The following is an 18,643-nucleotide window of genomic DNA, read 5'->3' as shown; positions in this document are numbered from 1 at the left end:
AAACATTTAGCTGATTATCATTATCGTGTTAAAAAAAGATGCACATGTGATAATTCGAAAATGTTTTTTACTTTAAAATGGCTGATGGACAATTATTAACTGATGAAAGGACAACTAATTTCAGCCCGGCTTTAATTTTACACTAAACAATCACAAATAAAACCTGAGGAGCACATAACAACATGTATTTTCTGCTGATATCAGTGAAGTGTCAGACAGTGACTCACCGGGATGTTCACAAACACACTCTCCATCTCCACCATGGATAAAAACATGGTGAGCGGCGTCATAAAGTGCTGCGTGAGAAAAAGAGAGAGAGAGAGAGAATGTCAGGGCGTGAAGCTCGTCCCTCTGGAGTCCGAGTGGGAAAGTCATTATGCGAGAAGTTATTAGATTAGAGTTGTGGGGAAAAAAAGCTGCAGTCAGCAAAAACAAGGGGGAACCGTCTGGGTCACGACAATAATCTCATTTTCAGAGTTTGCAATTTAATGATTTCCTCTCAGAGAGCCGCCGCCGCCATCGTCACCTCCACGTCTCAGAGGAGCGGGCGAACACAAACCACATTCCACCATCCACTTCACATCCAAAGTCATCTGGTGAGGTGCTCCGCTGGGAAATCAGCCGAGCTCCTTTTCCAGACGTGACCGTGCACAGGAGGGAGAAGGTGAGTAGCCGGGGCCGGGGGGGCACGAGACGGTGGAGAAGGGGCTTCCCTCGCTATTTGTGCTCTCTCGATACAGTTTGTTCTTGGATTATGCAGAACTAATGTCAGTGGGTTATTTATCTCTCTGAGCACAGTTACACACATACTAGTGATTACAGCTTTACACATTGATCACTATTGATAGTGATCAATATGGCGTTTCCTTGTTAACCCACTGTGGTAGAACGTGGGCTCGTTGTGATTATTGTGGCTATGTTGAAATTCCTCACTGCTCACACAGTATTGATTGAGGCTAGCTGCCATTTTGACTGATCACCTCTAATTAAATCAGTCCTGAGGATGTTTTTCAAACAAATTGTGTTGTGGGCGGATTGTGTTGTCTCAGTTTGTGCTGTGGTGAGCTGCTCTGATCAAATCATCTCGTAGCTCTGCCACAAAGACACTGCATGACGGCATGTATTAGTTAATGACTAACACCACTATTTTCCGTGATGCAATATGGGAAATAATGACAGCACAGTATAAGGGGAAATAATTCACTAAACAATCAGACAACACTTCAAAATGGTAAACTCACTATACAGTGGACTTGATATTTCAGTTTAACTCTCAGAAGTTTGATGGATGCAGCTGCTTTTATAAAAGAACTTCAAACTTTGATATGTTAACATCAGTGGATAACAACACAGAAAATAATCTTCTGACATTTCAAAGACTCACACGTTTCACTGTAAGTAAACATGACCCAATGCGCCCCAAAGGTGTGCAAGTACCTTCTCTATCGACTCCAGGGTCTCAGTGTATTTCTCCTCTGTCTGCTTGATCTCTGTCAAACAGCAGCTCCTGATGTCAGTCTCCTGCTTATGAAACGCCTTCACACACACACACACACACACACACACACACACACACACACACACACCAACTTGTTACCGCAAAGCTGTGGGCTGTTGATTCATCAACCAGACGTCTTCCCCACAACCCTTTGATATTCACATCGATGACTCAGTGTACACGGGCGGTGAACTGACCGGAGGAGGGAGGGCTTCTGTCTTCATCAGGTCCTCGTAGATCTCGCCGCCGTCTTCATCGTCGTACACACAGTCATACAGATCCTCCTCATCCTCCACCCCGTTCTCACTGCAGCACACAGGGACACGACAACATTTTGTGACATCACAACCACATGGAATTTTCACACACACAGGAACAAAACTGTGTGAAAGTGGCTCAAGAACACACACACATAATAAGGTGAACATTTTTTAACAGTTAACACAACAATAAAACAAATACATAAATGTATACAAATTAAAATCCTGACCTAAGTGAAAGTGATTTTTTAAGAAGTGACGGATCAAACAGATTAAATCTCAGAGTTGAATTGACAACCCTCAATGACCAGACTCCAGGAGGCCTCCTTAAACTGATCTAAGATGGCGCCCAGACTCATATGGGGTTAGTGGATTGTGCGGGTATCTCAAGTGTGTGCAGAATAGAGGGGGAGTCAAGCAGGTAAAGCACTGACTGTGTGTAGACTGTCAAAAAGCTTTCCTGGCAGACCGACAGGATTGATCTGAAACACCTCCAGTAAAATAAATGCATGTTCCTTCACTGAAGTAAGAGCCAAAGACATTATAATATACAAAATATAAACTCCAGTGTGTGTAACTGCACTTATCGTACAAGTGGAGCTACAATAACACACCTACGACAAAAACATTTCTAAACTCCTGTGTCCCTCCTCGTGGATTTGGGGCGACTTTTTCAAACCACCCATCATGTATAAAACCACACTGTTACTGCATCTTGTGGGTTGCAGTAGTTGTATAACAACAGGAGACGTGTGTTTGGATCTTAGCGCTGTTTACATTTGCAGAAGAGCGTGGTCAGGGTCTAATTTATTCTTTTCTCCCTCGTCTTCCTACTCATGATCCGACAAGGCAGGACGGGGGGGAAGGTTCATATGAGGATCCGAGTTCTCTTGGTCTGGTTCACTCGAAGGTTATCGGTCTGAAACCGAGCAGCCTGTGGAGACGCTGCTGAGCATCCCCAACCAGCTGGGAGCTGCCGGCCGCAGACTCGCTGCCCAAAACAGTTTGAAAAGTGCTGAACCTGAACTTCAGTGATAAGAAAACGGTGAGTGACGACTGCGCTCTAAAGATAAATCCCTGATCCTGATGAACCAAGGCACAGTCGGTCTTTTACTGCTATGCTGCATCGTTTTTAGATAAAAAGCCTATGCCTGGCACTGTGAGGAGTCCTGTTTACTTGTTCACTTTCAAATGTGCAAAAGAATGTATTATTTGTTATTTTGATCAAATTAAAACACAGCTGTCGTGATTTGTTGAAGCAAAGGTCTTTAAATAACCAGCAAATTTCCAGTGTTTGATCAGTTTGCTCGGGGTAATTGTGTCCATGAAAATCTGTTATTGAAGCTGGTAGAGCTTTCATGAGTGTGTGGGAAGAGGGTGTTAAAAAATGATCCAGCCACATGCCCACAACGCCTGTGAGCGCATACTGGTAGCCTGGGAGGTGTTGGCCGCCTTCCAGTCAACACCCAGGGAACAAATGTCACCTGCAACCCACAACATCCTGTCCATATTTAAAACAAAAGACGTAACAATAATAGACCCTAAGAAATGAAGCTGGAGGAGAGAAAACAAAGACAGAGGGGTACACATACTCTATCAGATCCACCAGGTGGTTGTAGATATCCTCATCTTCAACACTCTCCTCTGTTGGAAAAGGCCTTTTGAGGGAAAACAGAAAACATTTTGTGAGAATTCAATAAATAAGACCATATGACAAAATAAAACCTTTGTGTCGAAACCCACCTGATTCCAGTTTGCTGTGCAATAATTGTGTGGGAAAGTTTGGAAAGTGTGTCCATCACCTGCAAAAGAAAAAGAAGGATATGTTAGTGGGCGGCAGTTTGGCAAAATACCGAACCCCAAATGGCCACTGACGTCCGGGCCGACAGTGTGTGATTACAAAAAAGCGCGACATATAAAGCTACTTTAAATTTTTTAGTGGTGGATAAGACTAGAAAAGCACAGTATGAATTTACAGTCTATTTACCATTTATTCTCATCTAATGTCATCTGCACTGTAAAAACATACACTGCAATACTCAAAGGAGACACATGAGGGCAGCAATCTCAAACACTCTGACAGCCAGTGTTACTTATGGTAACTGTGCTGCACAAATTCACGATGAGAGATCACTATGTACTCATGGAATCATATAATAAAGTGTAAAAACAAATAATAAGAAGTATAATGCATGAAAAAAAGAAAAAGTACCAGTTTTAATATCTGCACCAAGTGGGTTTTTATTGAGCTTCTGAAAATCCTCACACATTCACTTCATGATGACAGTGTTAGCCTGGGCCCTTGACCCTTCAAGTGCATGTGTGACCTGCTTGACTGATCACAGCGGAGGTCACCTGCTTGCATACAGCTTTATGTTTTCCTGTGGGTCCCCGTCTGCAGTCGCTGTCATGACAACACGCCTGCACACTGATTTAAAAAAACCTAGATACATCTGCCCTGGAGCATGAGCTCTCAGAGATCAATACTGATCACACAACTGGTCCCTCCCCTGCCCCCAACACTACACAGAACAACCAGCTGCACCCAGAGCAGGGACATGCTGTTTCTGCAGACACCCTTTGAACTCCACACTGTGCCACGGTGCACCATGGGACTAATATCACGACGCACAGCTTGTCACTGACATAGAATTCCTCTTTGCCCAGCATTGGATTGATGCTGATGGACTTTAAGTGTATCAGTATTCGGAGCGTTTTTTTTACCAGGAGGGCCTTTTATTTTGAAGGTTCTCTTTTGATGAGCCGAGTGGTATGGATCAATCGAGTCATACGTAATCAATCATCCCTGTGTTTGATCTTTTAAAGCGACAGAGGATGACACTGACTGATGAAGAAATATCTTCTGCACAGTTGTCTGATGATGATGATTTTGATGATGGCTGAATAAAGGAACTACTCGATGAGCCTCAGTTGTTCTTACTTAAAAAGTAAGTGAGTTTGTTATGACATGAATCTGCCGACAGCGAAGATTCTTGGTCCATCGTACTCCCAGACAGTCCAACCGAAAAGCAGATGCTTCACAGTATTGTACTCTCGAGAAGGAAAAAAGATATTAGCCTGCGTCACCTGGGTCCCTCCACAGACTCTCAAGGTTTACCTCATCTAGATGCACAGACATGGCATCTTCCTTAGGCATCATAAATCCAGAGGATCTCATAACGTCAGGTAGTTGTGTTCCATAGTTGAGTTCAGGTCAGGTCACAACAACTCATAAAGATGATGTATAGGAGCCATCCAGTTAATGTAAACGTCCTCACAGTCTGTGTAAAGATAACAGGCATCAACTGATGGTTATCAACTCTCCAACACTGACTGAAATTTTACTTTTCATAAATCATCTCCGACATCAGACGCGTCAGCTCGCTGCTGACACACGAAGCACAAAAGAAGGCATCAAACTAAATCAAAGGGAAACCTGAGTGGTGAGCGGCTGCAGCAGAGTGGGGGGTGAAGGAGGCAGCAGAGGTGGTGATCTGCATTTATACAGTAGGGTTAGGCAAAAAAGCAACTTCAATAATTCTTAAAATTTTATTGTAATCATCACTCAGGAACAAAAATCATCCTTCAAACTAAGACAGGATTTTGAAAAGTTAATAGGACATGTCAACTCATCTCAAGGGTGTCCTTAAAAAATATTTTCCAGTTGTTAAGGCTGCTATTAAGTGAAACAATAACAAATTAAAACACGGTCACTTGCATTTATTCTGCTGATCTGCATTGAATTGCATTGCTTCACATTTGCTTGCCTCTTAATGTCACCTAGAACTCAGGCTGCAAGCAGAACTGTGCGGGCCCGAGCACTTGCGATCTTGGGATATTATGCGCAGGAACACGCCCACTAATCAGACATTACAGGCCACGCCATCAAGTGTAGACCACACAGGGGAAGTTGAAAAACGAGGCTTACCTCCTTTTGGCAGTAGGTGGTGTTATCACTACCACTATATACATACTAACGGTAATAGATCTGTTCAGGTCAAAAACACTCTTGTCGTCTCTCTTCAGATGTATTAATCTTTCATCTTTGCAACAGTCTGAGACATCAAAGGAATCGATGAACACTGACATTGTGACATCAAAGCAAACTGAAGAAATTCTTTGAATCCATGGAAGTGTTTTTTTATATAAATCCTGGGTGGAGTTAAATAGTGAGTCAAAAACAAGTGTTACTTTTTCAGCTTAACCCTTTGATACACAAGATGGGTCCCATGAGTGTTTATTTGCTATATATTTGAAATAAATGTATTTCATGTTAATAGTTTTGATTACCACAAATCCCTATTTTCCTTTTTTCCTTTCTTACTTTATAAACAATCGTACATTCTGTAAACCATAGCTAGAGCAACTAAATAAAACTTGAAATATAACAGTATATACTTAATAGGTGATCATAGGTGAACATTTAGGTGCTTATTGGACAATGCAGAGTGGAGTTAAAAAGAGACTTCCTGTTTCATGGTAAATCAGAAGGTGGCATTTTGACCTTGAGTTAATATTGACCTATGGAGCTGTTCAGGCCGGGACTCTGATCATGTGACAGAATGTCGGGGCTGATTGGACAATGCAGAGTGGAGTTATGACAACTTTGTCTCCTTTGACGAAGGATCAACCTTCGTCTGACCCTCAACAAGAGTAATGAAAAAACATCAAAACTTTTATCCTAACCACACCTTGTTATTGCTATTTTATTTCATTTCATAACAAAGTTAAAGTTGAACATAAATGTATCCATGTATAGTGCTTTCGATATAGGGAGGGAGTTTTCATGGGTTTCTGGTGTTCATTTCTACTTTTTCTTTTCTCTTGAAATAATTTTGTACTTAAGCTTGAAAAATGAATTCATCATTATTATAAGTTTGCATCATATTTTGCACCAGATTAAATCAGACATTAGACACATGTAAAAAATGTGTGTACAACATCATGTCAAGCATCTATTAACTATTAACCTAACATGCAGCGTGTGCTCATTGTCTCTGGTGTTCAAATATTAAAAAAAGCAAACACGGATTCAAAATGACACATCTCGTTTCAGAGTGACTCCTCAGATATTTCCCAGAGCATCGTTCTCGCTCCAGTTATTAACCATCACACAGCTGTTCGAACACAGTCATTGGTTCCCTCTCTCTCTCCCGTCATGAAACAAGGCCATGACATTCGGAGGCTAGCTGGCAGGAACACCTCGACTGAAAGCTGAAGATCCACTGAACACAGCATTTAGAGCTTTTCCACTTTGCGGCCGAGTTTTGTTGCATCGAACCCTTTTGGCTTCGTTAGATACATGAGTCACACACTGTTGCAACCAAAGTGACCACGTGCACACGGCCGAGACGACTTTCCGAGGACTCGCATCCATCCATCCATCAGCGGTCGCACCACTAATAATAGAAATGTTCAGAAATGTTCAGAAATGTGCACAAAGGAAATGAGTGGTTGAGATGTGTTTAAGTTTAGCTGCAAAACTCCATTAGTCAGCAGAAAACTATAGATGATTACCACTGTTCTCAGAGCTGCTTTGTGTAAGACTTAAAAATACATCATGATTCAGTTGTCACAAGGGCTCCGGAGCGCGACCTGCACGCTATCACTCCTTCAATCCACTTCATTTCTGTCTTCACACAGTTATTGCTTCAGTGCTGACCCACTCACTCTATAGTTAACTAAGGGTAGCATCAGTGTTGGGGAGTAACGGAATACATGTAACGGCGTTACGTATTTAGAATACAAATTATGAGTAACTGTATTCCGTTACAGTTACAAATTAAATAGATGGTATTCAGAATACAGTTACATTGTTGAAATCAGTGGATTACATGGCGGTACTTCTCGAGTTTATTCACTCTCTCGTAAATCCACCGGCGGCAAAGCCCCCAGGAAGCAGCTGGAGACCAGGGCTGCCGTAAGAGCGCCCGGGCCCCCGGCGGCGTGAAGGAGCCTCACCGCTACCCGCTCGGGACCGTTACAGGCCCGGGACCGAGGCTCTGAGAGAGTTCCGTCGCTACCAGAAATCTGCGGAGCTGCTGATCCGCAAGCTGCCCTTCCAGCACCTGGTGAGAGAAGACCGACCTGCGCTTCCAGAGCTCCGCTGTCATGGCTCTGCAGGAGACCAGCGAGGCACGCCGGGTTCACACCGGACGCTGAAGCGCCGGGCAGCGCTAATAATATCACCCGTTGACCAAGTAGTATAGATTAGTTAATGTAATGGAATACGTTACAGATTACATTTTTGGGCATGTATTCTGTATTCTGTAACGGAATACGTTTTGAAAGTATCCTTCCCAACACTGGGTAGCATACACCATCGTATTTGATCTATTCCCCCATCTATGATTCACATTAACCACAAGACCAGATAATATATACGTCACAATTTAGCATCTAAGTGTGCGAGCTCGACCATTCGTGTGTCAGTCTCAGATTTCAGCCATGATTGCCTGAAATAACAAAAAACATCTTTTACACGATTATGTTTGGCGTGTGCTTTGATATTTTTTAATCAGGTACATGTTCCATTTGATAACATGGATGAGGCGGGATTTATGACCTTTAATGCAGCCAGCCACCAGGGGGAAATCAAGATGCTTTGGCTTCACACAGACACTTGCAGGTCGAGGCTAGACACATCAGACTGTGATGATCTTGGTTGAATGCCGATATACAGCAGGTCAGAAAACACAGGAAGGACACAGCGTCCTTGCGGTCAATGTCCCAGCCCTCTGATTACCTCTTCTCAATTTATTCAGAGATGTCCTTCACCTCAGGAAAATGGCCGATGCATTAGATGTGTAACGTGCCAAAAGATTTATTGGTTTCGCACACGGCGTGCTGTCCCAGTTTTCTGCTCTCTGCTCGTTTTCTGTGGCTCATGTTCTTTTCTCTCTCTTTTTTACCTCACTAAATGACAGATTTTCAGCTAAAAATAGATCACGGAGATGACCCAGTGGAAAACATACAATATTTTATTTCATTTGTTGAAAGACCAAGCCTTCCAAATTACCACAGAGAACATTTTATTCCTGTTTACAGATCGTAATTGAGGTCATCACTGAAATCAGTGCTGAAAATGGTGCAGTGTTTAAGAGGGGGAGTGTGAATCTAAAATTAAATCCATGTAATTATGTAATTTGTAGCTTTAATTTCAGCTTTTTTTTAATTTTGAACAAAATTAAAACATTAACCGTGCTTTGTTTCTTATATGTCCTCATTTCTACTTCTGATATTTTACCCTTAGGTACACTTCATGCTCTTATATCAAAATATATTGATATATTTTACAGTAGACGGCTCCTTAAGATTCACTAGAGCTTAAATAATAAGTCAATAAATTGAATGGATCCAGTATTTCACTCATTCCAGAATAGAACTCCAGTAAATGCCATGAAAATTGGGTCTGGACATTTTCCGTAGTTTTCTTTTCGCATATGAAATTAGGAAACTGTGCAGGTCTGATGTGTTCACAACGACAGGAAAATGTCTGTATCATTGTGAACGGTGGCAGCTGGGTAGATCAAAGGATAAATTCACGTGTTTACAGCCCACCGACAACTTTGTCTTCTCTTATCACCGAAAGCTCTCGAATCTCATTGAAAAATTTGCCAACAAAGACCTTGTTTTCATCCTAAGATATATATTTATTTATTTTTCATTAGAAACGTCATAATCCACACCCCCTCGCTCGCTGTGGACACTCTCCTGCTGCATTATATATATACATATATAGATATATATATAGTTTTTACTTTTGCCAGCTTATGATTATTTTACATTGGGATGATGGCACATGTGGACATTAACAAGATACAGTGTTTGTTAAAGACTAAAAACGCACTAAGATAAATACTTTATGGTTTGTTTGTACATAGTTTAATCTCAGGTATCATGATGTATTGTTGTTTGATTGCCTTGCATTATATTGATCCCAGAATCGCATTATCATGATATTATCGTTATGTAGGGCCATGTATCTCTTATCGAATCGATGAGTTTTACATGAAGAGATGACACCAGACTGACCAGGGATCAGCTGTGAGGCCCACCCCGCCTTCAGCGTTTTCTCACCCCAACACATAGGAGGTGAACCAGGAGGGAAACACCCGAGGGGGTTGGTCCGACCAAGAGGAACAAGCAGGTGTGAAAGCCTCTTCAGAAACTGTTACCATCACTGTGATTCCACAGGATTTGATCTCTCCCGACTGCTTTGAGCACTACTTTAATATCCCAGAGAGTCTTCACACAGTATTTGGAATGGTTTATATTTACTCCTCCTGCACAAAGACGAGTGTCTCTGAGAGGATGAGTCAGATGGTGCTAAACTGAAGACGTTCCATTTCATTAAACTCGGCTGCACGAGGAGCAAAAAGCTCTCATTTGGCTGAAGTTCTACTGAAGTTTGAGAACTGCAGAGGTTTGTTAGGGATGAAAATCTCTGCCTGCTATTGTCTTAAGTCATTGCATCAACAAATGACTCCTGCATATATGCATACACAAAGCGGTACGCTTGTGTGTGAGCACGTCTGTCTGACAGATGTGTATTAAACTCAGTCGGCACAGCGGAGCCAGTTAAACCCTGATAGGCTCACAGAGAGTGACGAGCTAATGTTTGGCAATCAGTGCCACGGCTCATTAACGGCCATAATACATAATTAGTGTGTTTGGATATACAGACGTGGAGCTGATTGGAATGAGGAACACGTTTCCCATTCGTCCTCAATCCTCATCGCTTGCATCATTTACTCCTGCGCGGGCGAACATTTCTTTACATGCATTTGTCCTACAGTCATATGGTGAAGACAGCAGACTTAATAGAAAATACAGTGTGAATGGCTACGTTCAACCATCTCTTGGAGCATGTTGATTTAGCTGGTTAACAAATATACTTTAGCTGGTTTAACAATAATCATCATCCTCTGTGTGTGTGACAAGCAGGGTGTTCAATTACTGATCACTTGCCTATATGTGCATGTCACCATTTCGATTATAACACCTTTAAAATAACAGTGACATCCTGCACCGCTGACTTCAGATCAGGTTTCTGTTGATCAATCGCTTTCCACTGCTTCAAGATATCAGTGCACCAACGATGCACAGGACAAAAAGCCTGTTTTGAGAGCAACACACCAGTGGGGGGGGCTCAGATGGGCAGGAGTGCTGGATGATAAAATGAAACTGTGTCAGGGTAAATCGAGCAAAGACAGCAGGCCCTAGGACAGCTAAAACTGAAGGTACCGGGAATGACCCAAATGCTTGCAATCTTCCACTGTTGCCATGGCAATCAACATCCAAATCAGTATTTGAATGCTGCGTTTTCAGTCACAATCATTATCGTTATATATAACTGCAATACGACAAAAAGATTATCCTTAACTATTATTAATTCAACATTATTTAAATGTTTGCATTGTTTATATTGTTAGTTTATCACAAAGACATTTTCAATCTGAGTAAAACTGTTGGTCATCACAGTTCTCATTTAATGTTACCAGCACTGATGATGAGTCAGTGACACGTGACCACATCACTTCATGAACTCATGACTTTATGACTTCATGACCACATGACAGACTTTACAGAAGTTACAACTGCACAGCAAGATGTCCGTTGAGCGTCTGGAATAATCTGTACATGACCCCTAAAGATTCAATCTAAGACATATAATGCCACAGGAAACTGTCAATATCACATCTCACTTGAATTCTGTGAATAGAAGCTCAGCCTACATACAACTAATGATATACTGATGCTAATAAAAGTCAACATTAAATTCTGATTCGTTACTGTCTCTCTCTCTCTCTCTTTATTACAGATGATTACATTTGCATGTATTATAGAGAAATTCCTTCTGCTCTTGACAAACTGACAATCAGACAGTCAAACCATTTCTACCAGAAGTCGTACTATGACTAGAGACATTTTATCTTTTTTTTTTACCTTTGTACTTGGATGAGTAAAAAGATACAAATGTGACTCAAACTACTACTACTATTACTACTGCTACTCTCTTACTCCATCTGTTGAAGAGTGGAGGGGAAGTTGATTTTCATTTTCTCCCCCTTCTAATAACTCGGCAGCATGAGGTCACAAGCGAGGTCATCCTCTCTGTCCAGGTAAATCAACCCCGACAGACTGCAGCCCCTCAGGACAACACACAGACAAACACACACACACACACACACACAGAGAGAAACCCTCCGCAGTGCTGATCCTCAAAAGCCTTTACTCCTGCGTGTTTTATGTTCAAATTAATAGGGGAGCATATCACTCAGCCAAGCGATCACACACTTGCTTGATGTTCACGCACTGACAGAAACACACACACACACACACACACACACACACACACATGCAAGCAGCATACTGATGTTGCCACGCAGCTTGAGGCCTTGATGCACAAACAAATCTGATCTGTCAAATCCTCACTTTGCTGACAGGTGAGGTAACTGCAGCTGAATTTCACAGGCTGCTCACGACTGACCAGTCCTACACACATACACTCACACACACACACATACATCTTGTAAAATTAATAAATCATTTTCATTATGATTATTCATTTTGCTTGCGGGAAAACCCATTTTGAAAAAGTAGAGGTAAAACGTTTCGACGATCCGGTGATTAGCACCAACACTTTGCCATTCTGACAATTATGCTGATTGATTGCTAGTCCCTGTGATCGACTGGTGACCTTTCCTGCCGATTGCCCACAGTCAATTAGGATTGTCTCAATCCCTCCCATGAACTTTAAAGGATGAGCAGCATACTGTGGATGATAGATGGATGGATTATTAGTCAGGTTTCAAGTTAAAATTCAAAATACTGCTTAATTCCAGATTTAAAGTGAGGAATGGAGTCTTTTCTTTGTCTTTAGTATAGACAGCAGATCTTTGGGAGTGTTGGTCGCACAGATCAGGTGATCTGTTGAGTACCGTGGGTTTTAGGGGATTGGGACGAGCACTTTTCACAGTTTTATAAACCAAAACTTGAATCAATAGATAAAGAAATAAAGCAGAAAATGACAACACATGTTAGTGATATCCCAACTGTCAGTCCCTCAAATGGGTCAAGCTCAGAAAATACTGGGTCATACACAGTGTTGGGGAGTAACGGAATACATGTAACGGCGTTACGTATTTAGAATACAAATTATGAGTAACTGTATTCCGTTACAGTTACAAATTAAATAGATGGTATTCAGAATACAGTTACATTGTTGAAATCAGTGGATTACATGACGGTACTTCTCGAGTTTATTCACTCTCTCGTAAATCCACCGGCGGCAAAGCCCCCAGGAAGCAGCTGGAGACCAGGGCTGCCGTAAGAGCGCCCGGGCCCCCGGCGGCGTGAAGGAGCCTCACCGCTACCCGCTCGGGACCGTTACAGGCCCGGGACCGAGGCTCTGAGAGAGTTCCGTCGCTACCAGAAATCTGCGGAGCTGCTGATCCGCAAGCTGCCCTTCCAGCACCTGGTGAGAGAAGACCGACCTGCGCTTCCAGAGCTCCGCTGTCATGGCTCTGCAGGAGACCAGCGAGGCACGCCGGGTTCACACCGGACGCTGAAGCGCCGGGCAGCGCTAATAATATCACCCGTTGACCAAGTAGTATAAAAGCATTTAGTCACTTGTTGCTCCAACATTAACTGCAACCGCGTCCCAATTTAATTTCATCCATCTTCAAGAACTTCTCCGCTGTTCTCTCCGTTCAATGTCGGGTGTCGAGGGTAAATTACGTATTCTCCGCCCCCCCCTCTCTTTTTATCTTTATGACTGCTTGTGTGTCTGTAGTGGATGGGCAGAGGGGGGCATTTAATAATGTGATCGGTAAAATTGGTAAAATTAAAACTCCAGGACAACAGAAGGGGAATACAAACTATGGGATGCATACTTTATCATTTATATCATATAAAATGTCATCAATATCGTTTAAAATCATTTTTCAGTGTGTTTCATGGAGCGATACGCTCGCGTCAAGCGCAAAAAAAAATAAACTCGACGCCGAAACGATCGTAGCACGGCGCGAGGCAGCCTTGGCGCAGGGGGGGGGGGGGGGTCCTTCAGCCTCCGGTGGGGCCGGCACAGAGGTGGGAGTGGATGGGAGCCGGACATCCAGCTGGAGAGAGAGTATAAACTGCTGCTTCTCCACTGACTATAACAACGCCGCAATCATACACTTAAAAAATGCAATACAAACCGGAAGTATTCCAAGTATTCAGAATACGTTACTCAGATTAGTTAATGTAATGGAATACGTTACAGATTACATTTTTGGGCATGTATTCTGTATTCTGTAACGGAATACGTTTTGAAAGTATCCTTCCCAACACTGGTCATACATTTCCCAGAATGCAGCTCCATAGGCTTCAGATAAACTTCATGTCCGGAGTTCTCCCAAAGGTGTCCTGTCCAAGACAACGCTCATATCATCTACAGAGACAAATAATATAATTAAACAACTCTCTTTACAGGCTGAAGGATGCTCTACGCCACAAAGAATCTGATTCAATCTATTCAAGACGATTTATAACCTAAATTTAAGCCAAACTATACGGAATGGTGAAATTATGCTTCTGCTGTAAATGGCATGCTAATAATACAATTTTCACCTAGATGTTTGCATTATTAACAATTAACCCTTACTTCTGAATTAGTCTATTTGCGTATTTGTCTTGTAAGAAGCTCACCGTTTCACAGTAGTCCCAAACTGGATCGTTTACATGTTTTTTGCACTGCTCTCAGTAAAGTTGGGAATGAGTACAACAAATATGTTAAAGAATGGTCCAAGACTAATTCAATACGAATGGTGTATGATGAAGATTGTACTGTACAGCCTGTGAACAGAAAGGAGTAAATACAGCATGGTGGAAGTATACTTGAGGCGGAACCGACCTTAAATTCAGTCTGCCGACAACTGAGAGCAATCCTCCATGCAGGCATAGCATGAAGCATCCCAGAGCTGCGGTGTTCAACTGCTGTTATTATCATCGAATCCACTGCGGCAGCCATGCTAAAGACATAACCGCCTCTGTCCACCCACTCGCCAACCAATCTACACTGCACACAATCTCCATTGTTTCATCACGCTGACATGACGATCTCATCCCACACCGCCGGAACACTATCCCGCAGTTAACTGAGGATGAAATGAAGCATATGGGGGGAAAACTAGTCCTCCCCAAGGGGTCTTTCAGCCCAAAATATAAACTCTGCATTTAAGAGTCTCAGCCGCTCTAGTGAAGTTACCAGGATACTGTTTTAAAAGCTGCGGATTTCAGCTCCTCGTGGACCCGTGTGGGGAGCCAAACACTTGAAACACCGGCCCAAACCATAACTAAGTGTAAGAACAACTTTGAGAAGGCCGTGTGCACTGTAAACGATGTCCCGAGGCGGTCAGTGAAAATCCATATGGACATTCCTCAGGATTTCTTTCCCCTCCCTGAGCCTTTGATCCCGCTGCGTCAGTCATGGACCCCCACGCTTCAGTTTGACTCAACCCTACTCCCCCCCGCAACCCGTGGGACATGAAGCTTCAGAGGAGGCCACAGCAAATGGGGAAACTGTCGAGCAGGGAAGTGGTTCTGCAGCAGAGGCAATAATCCTCTCAAGCAGGAATATCGCCAAAGGTCAATTGTTTATTTAGGCTGATGTTTTTTTGTGTAAGGGTGATGATTAGCGCTCTCATAGCAAGAAGGTTATCAGGTCAGATCTTGGTCAGTCTGGGTTTGTCTGGCCCTCTGATGGACTGGCGACTGCTCCAGGGTTTACCCCCCCCCCCCCCCCCCTCTCTCGTCCAGAGTCAGCTGGAACTGGTCCAAGCTCCACCCACAACCCTCAAATGGACAGGCAGTATAGATGATGGATGGATATTTGTTATTAAAACTTCCAGGCAACTTCCAGTGGTATATCTCTTCTCTTTTACCTGTTCAATTTCCTTGGCGGGTTAACAATAAAAAAAGGGAGAAGGGCTCCGATAGTTTCTGTTGACTGTCACATTTTATTTAAGTGGAACAATTAATAAAAACCACCAAACGCCTCTTAGGCTGGTGGGTAATTTCTGTGGATGCTTGGCAGTAAGGAGCCTCCTTTTATCTTTCTAAAAAAAATCCTACAAAAGGATTGAAATGATTTCTCTCCAACAGTGGGTGGGTTTAAATTTGTAGGAGTCAGTGTCATGCTGGTTACTGCAGACACCTTATCAGGATCAGTTCCTTCTTAGACTCGAGTGTAGTTATTTCGTCGGAGGAATAGAAAAGGCAGCAGCTCTGTGACTCTCGAGAGCCAAACCTCACATAAAATGGACGACCACAGTCTGTCAGTCAGACTTCTGGTTTAAATGAGGGAGAAACAAAGCTCCACAGTACATTAAGATAAAAAACCCTTACAGGTAGCAAAGTGCCTCGTGATTTATGAGATCCGGCAGCGGCCATATAGTTTTCTGGCCAAGAGACGACACACGGAGGATCTTCGGCTGCACTCTGCTTGATTTACAACCACACTGGCTGTGGGTAAACAATTGGCTGAAGAGGGGTTATCCATCTTGTTGCACCTCATTCCACTATTCATCATGGTAGTTTACATGTCAACCATTTTATCACCTTCTAGGATTATAGTTTTAACCACAGCCGTAACACCAGAATACTCACTGAGACGGTGCCATAAATCCACATCTCCATGGAGAACAGTACAAACATAGGGACATCTGTATTGCTGGCTCAAGATGTTAAAAGTCTGGAAAGTAAATGAAGAATTCCCGTATTTCGATATAATTTCGGCCCTGGCTATTGGGTCTGGACGGGCTGTTTTTAAATTTGAGGACATCTTTGTTGACTTTTATTGGTCTGTTTTTGTTTCTGGTATAATAATATGTTTTATTCATGACAGCCAAGGACAATCCAAAAAGACATTCAGTCCATAAAACCAGATAGAAAAACAGAAACAACAATAAAATACACACACACACACATATACAAAGAAATAAATAACATAGCCTTTGTGTCGTACCATAAGGCAAATCTGAACAGGTGAGTTTTTGATATCATCTTAAAAGAAGCAACAGATGTGCAGTGGTCTGGACCCTAAGGGAGAAATTTCCATAGGTCAGCGCCAGCCACAGTAAAGGCCCTGTCACTCATGGTGCAAAGCCTGGAGGCGGAGTGAGGAGCAGATGGGGGTAGTGTTCATGTAGGTGCACAGGGATGGAGAAGACTGGGAAGGGAGGTTATTTCTACTTTTACTATTTTTCTTCTTCATCCAGATCCATGAATTATTCTCTCTCTCAATTAAATCGCTGAAAAAAAATCTTTGAAGCATTGATATCAATTTAAATAGCATCTGATTGGAAGTTAGTGGAGTGTGAATGCGAAGTTGTATTATGACATGTCAGGTGCAATAGACAGGATTAAAAAGCTACTCAGTTAATCAGAGCTGCAGCAGCAGAGAGGGTCTACTCTGATGTAAGTTGTGGAAATCCTTCCGATTTGAAGAAGATGTCACATCACAACTATAAGTGATATATCCAGAACCGGATCTGAAACAGCAGCAACAACGAGCTTTCCACCAATGAAACCCAGTGAAACCTCTGTATCACTGGCACGCAACAAATCTGGAGCTATGATGCCACAATCTCTGGCCACAAATAGTCGGCGTGTCATATCTACATGGCATAAGTGGGTTAGCTCCGGTTAGCATACCCCGAGGAGCTGCCGTTTTAATCATGAACAATTAAACACGACTCACTGTGCCGATCCTACACATTAGTCATGCGGCTGTGTGCCTTCTCATTATGGTCCTTCGCAGTGACTTTTCTCTTGAATAGTCATAAGCCGCTTTTAGACATGCACAAAACTCCGAAGATTAAATACGTGAACACACACGGCCGCGCGAGAGCCTCCGTAGTTTCTGTGGACTTTCTCTGCCTGGCCTTCTCGTATAAAGACCGCAGATAGTCAGGAGAATCCGATGTGAGAACATAACAGGGGATTTATAGTCATGTTTATTGTCATGTACACAACGATTACATTAAGCAGTTGCTTGTAATGAAATGCTTGGGTCACAGGCTCTCTTATGTCAATGCTCAGAATATTAAAAGCAGACAAAAAAATAAAATAGGACAAATTAGAATATAGATTCACCGCGACAGACGCAAAAATGAAAAAGAACGAAAGAAAACCAATATCTGAAGAAACAGTGTCATACACGTAGAAGACACGGACGAACATGTTGTCGGTGTGTTGTAAAAGAAAATCACGTGATCTCCTTGGAGGAAACAATACCTAACTTCCTGCCCCTGCCAGCTGCCGTTCTCTTCTGAAACTCTGTTATGGCCAAACCATGTTTTGCGATGCCACAGTGACCCTGACCTTTAACCATAATTTTGTAATCAGTTCATCTTCAGTTATTTTGAGGCATTTCTGAGATTCAACACAAAGGGACCGACAGCCTGACAACCGGCAGTAACAAATCCTCTTCCAACCGCTGTGAAGGAAGCATGGAAATAAACCATGATGTCATGGAACTACCTGCAGTCGGCCTGGTTTTACATGATAATATCTACAACTGTGTGGCCTGCTTCACTACATGTTCACATTTAATGCACAAACTCATTAAAATATGACCAAAGTTTACAGCCAGACATGTTCTCTGTGGGTTGACACCACCCCAGCTGGCTGCCCCATATGCTTGTGGAAAGCTCAGCAGTTCTTGTTTAACCATTACCACAATCTCCCCTGAACTAAATGTCTTGATTTGCCAATAAACGTAACCATGTATATTTTTTTCTCTAGTTACCGAGTTAACCGTAGTTTAGACACAATGGTGAGATTATGACTTTCTACCCTTGAGTGTCTGTGAGAGGGATGAGAGCAGCACATAAATTGC

General features: G+C 42.6%; 1 protein-coding gene across 1 annotated transcript in view; it reads right to left on the bottom strand.

Moving 5' to 3' along the window:
- Positions 1–18,643, bottom strand: part of LOC133026943 (guanine nucleotide exchange factor VAV3-like) — an 89,640-nt gene that overhangs the window by 41,525 nt on the left and 29,472 nt on the right. Inside the window, exons 3-7 of the mRNA XM_061093944.1 lie at positions 3,502–3,560; positions 3,351–3,416; positions 1,696–1,804; positions 1,438–1,536; positions 228–296 (exon numbers count right to left, since the gene is read on the bottom strand). Of these exons, the coding sequence (XP_060949927.1) occupies positions 228–296; positions 1,438–1,536; positions 1,696–1,804; positions 3,351–3,416; positions 3,502–3,560 (402 nt within the window). The remainder of the gene's footprint in view (positions 1–227; positions 297–1,437; positions 1,537–1,695; positions 1,805–3,350; positions 3,417–3,501; positions 3,561–18,643) is intronic.

This window comes from Limanda limanda, chromosome 20, assembly GCF_963576545.1.
Source record: "Limanda limanda chromosome 20, fLimLim1.1, whole genome shotgun sequence".
Lineage (NCBI taxonomy): Eukaryota > Metazoa > Chordata > Actinopteri > Pleuronectiformes > Pleuronectidae > Limanda > Limanda limanda.
Note: the sequence above shows the minus strand (reverse complement) of the source record. Positions and strands in the feature narration are given on the sequence as shown.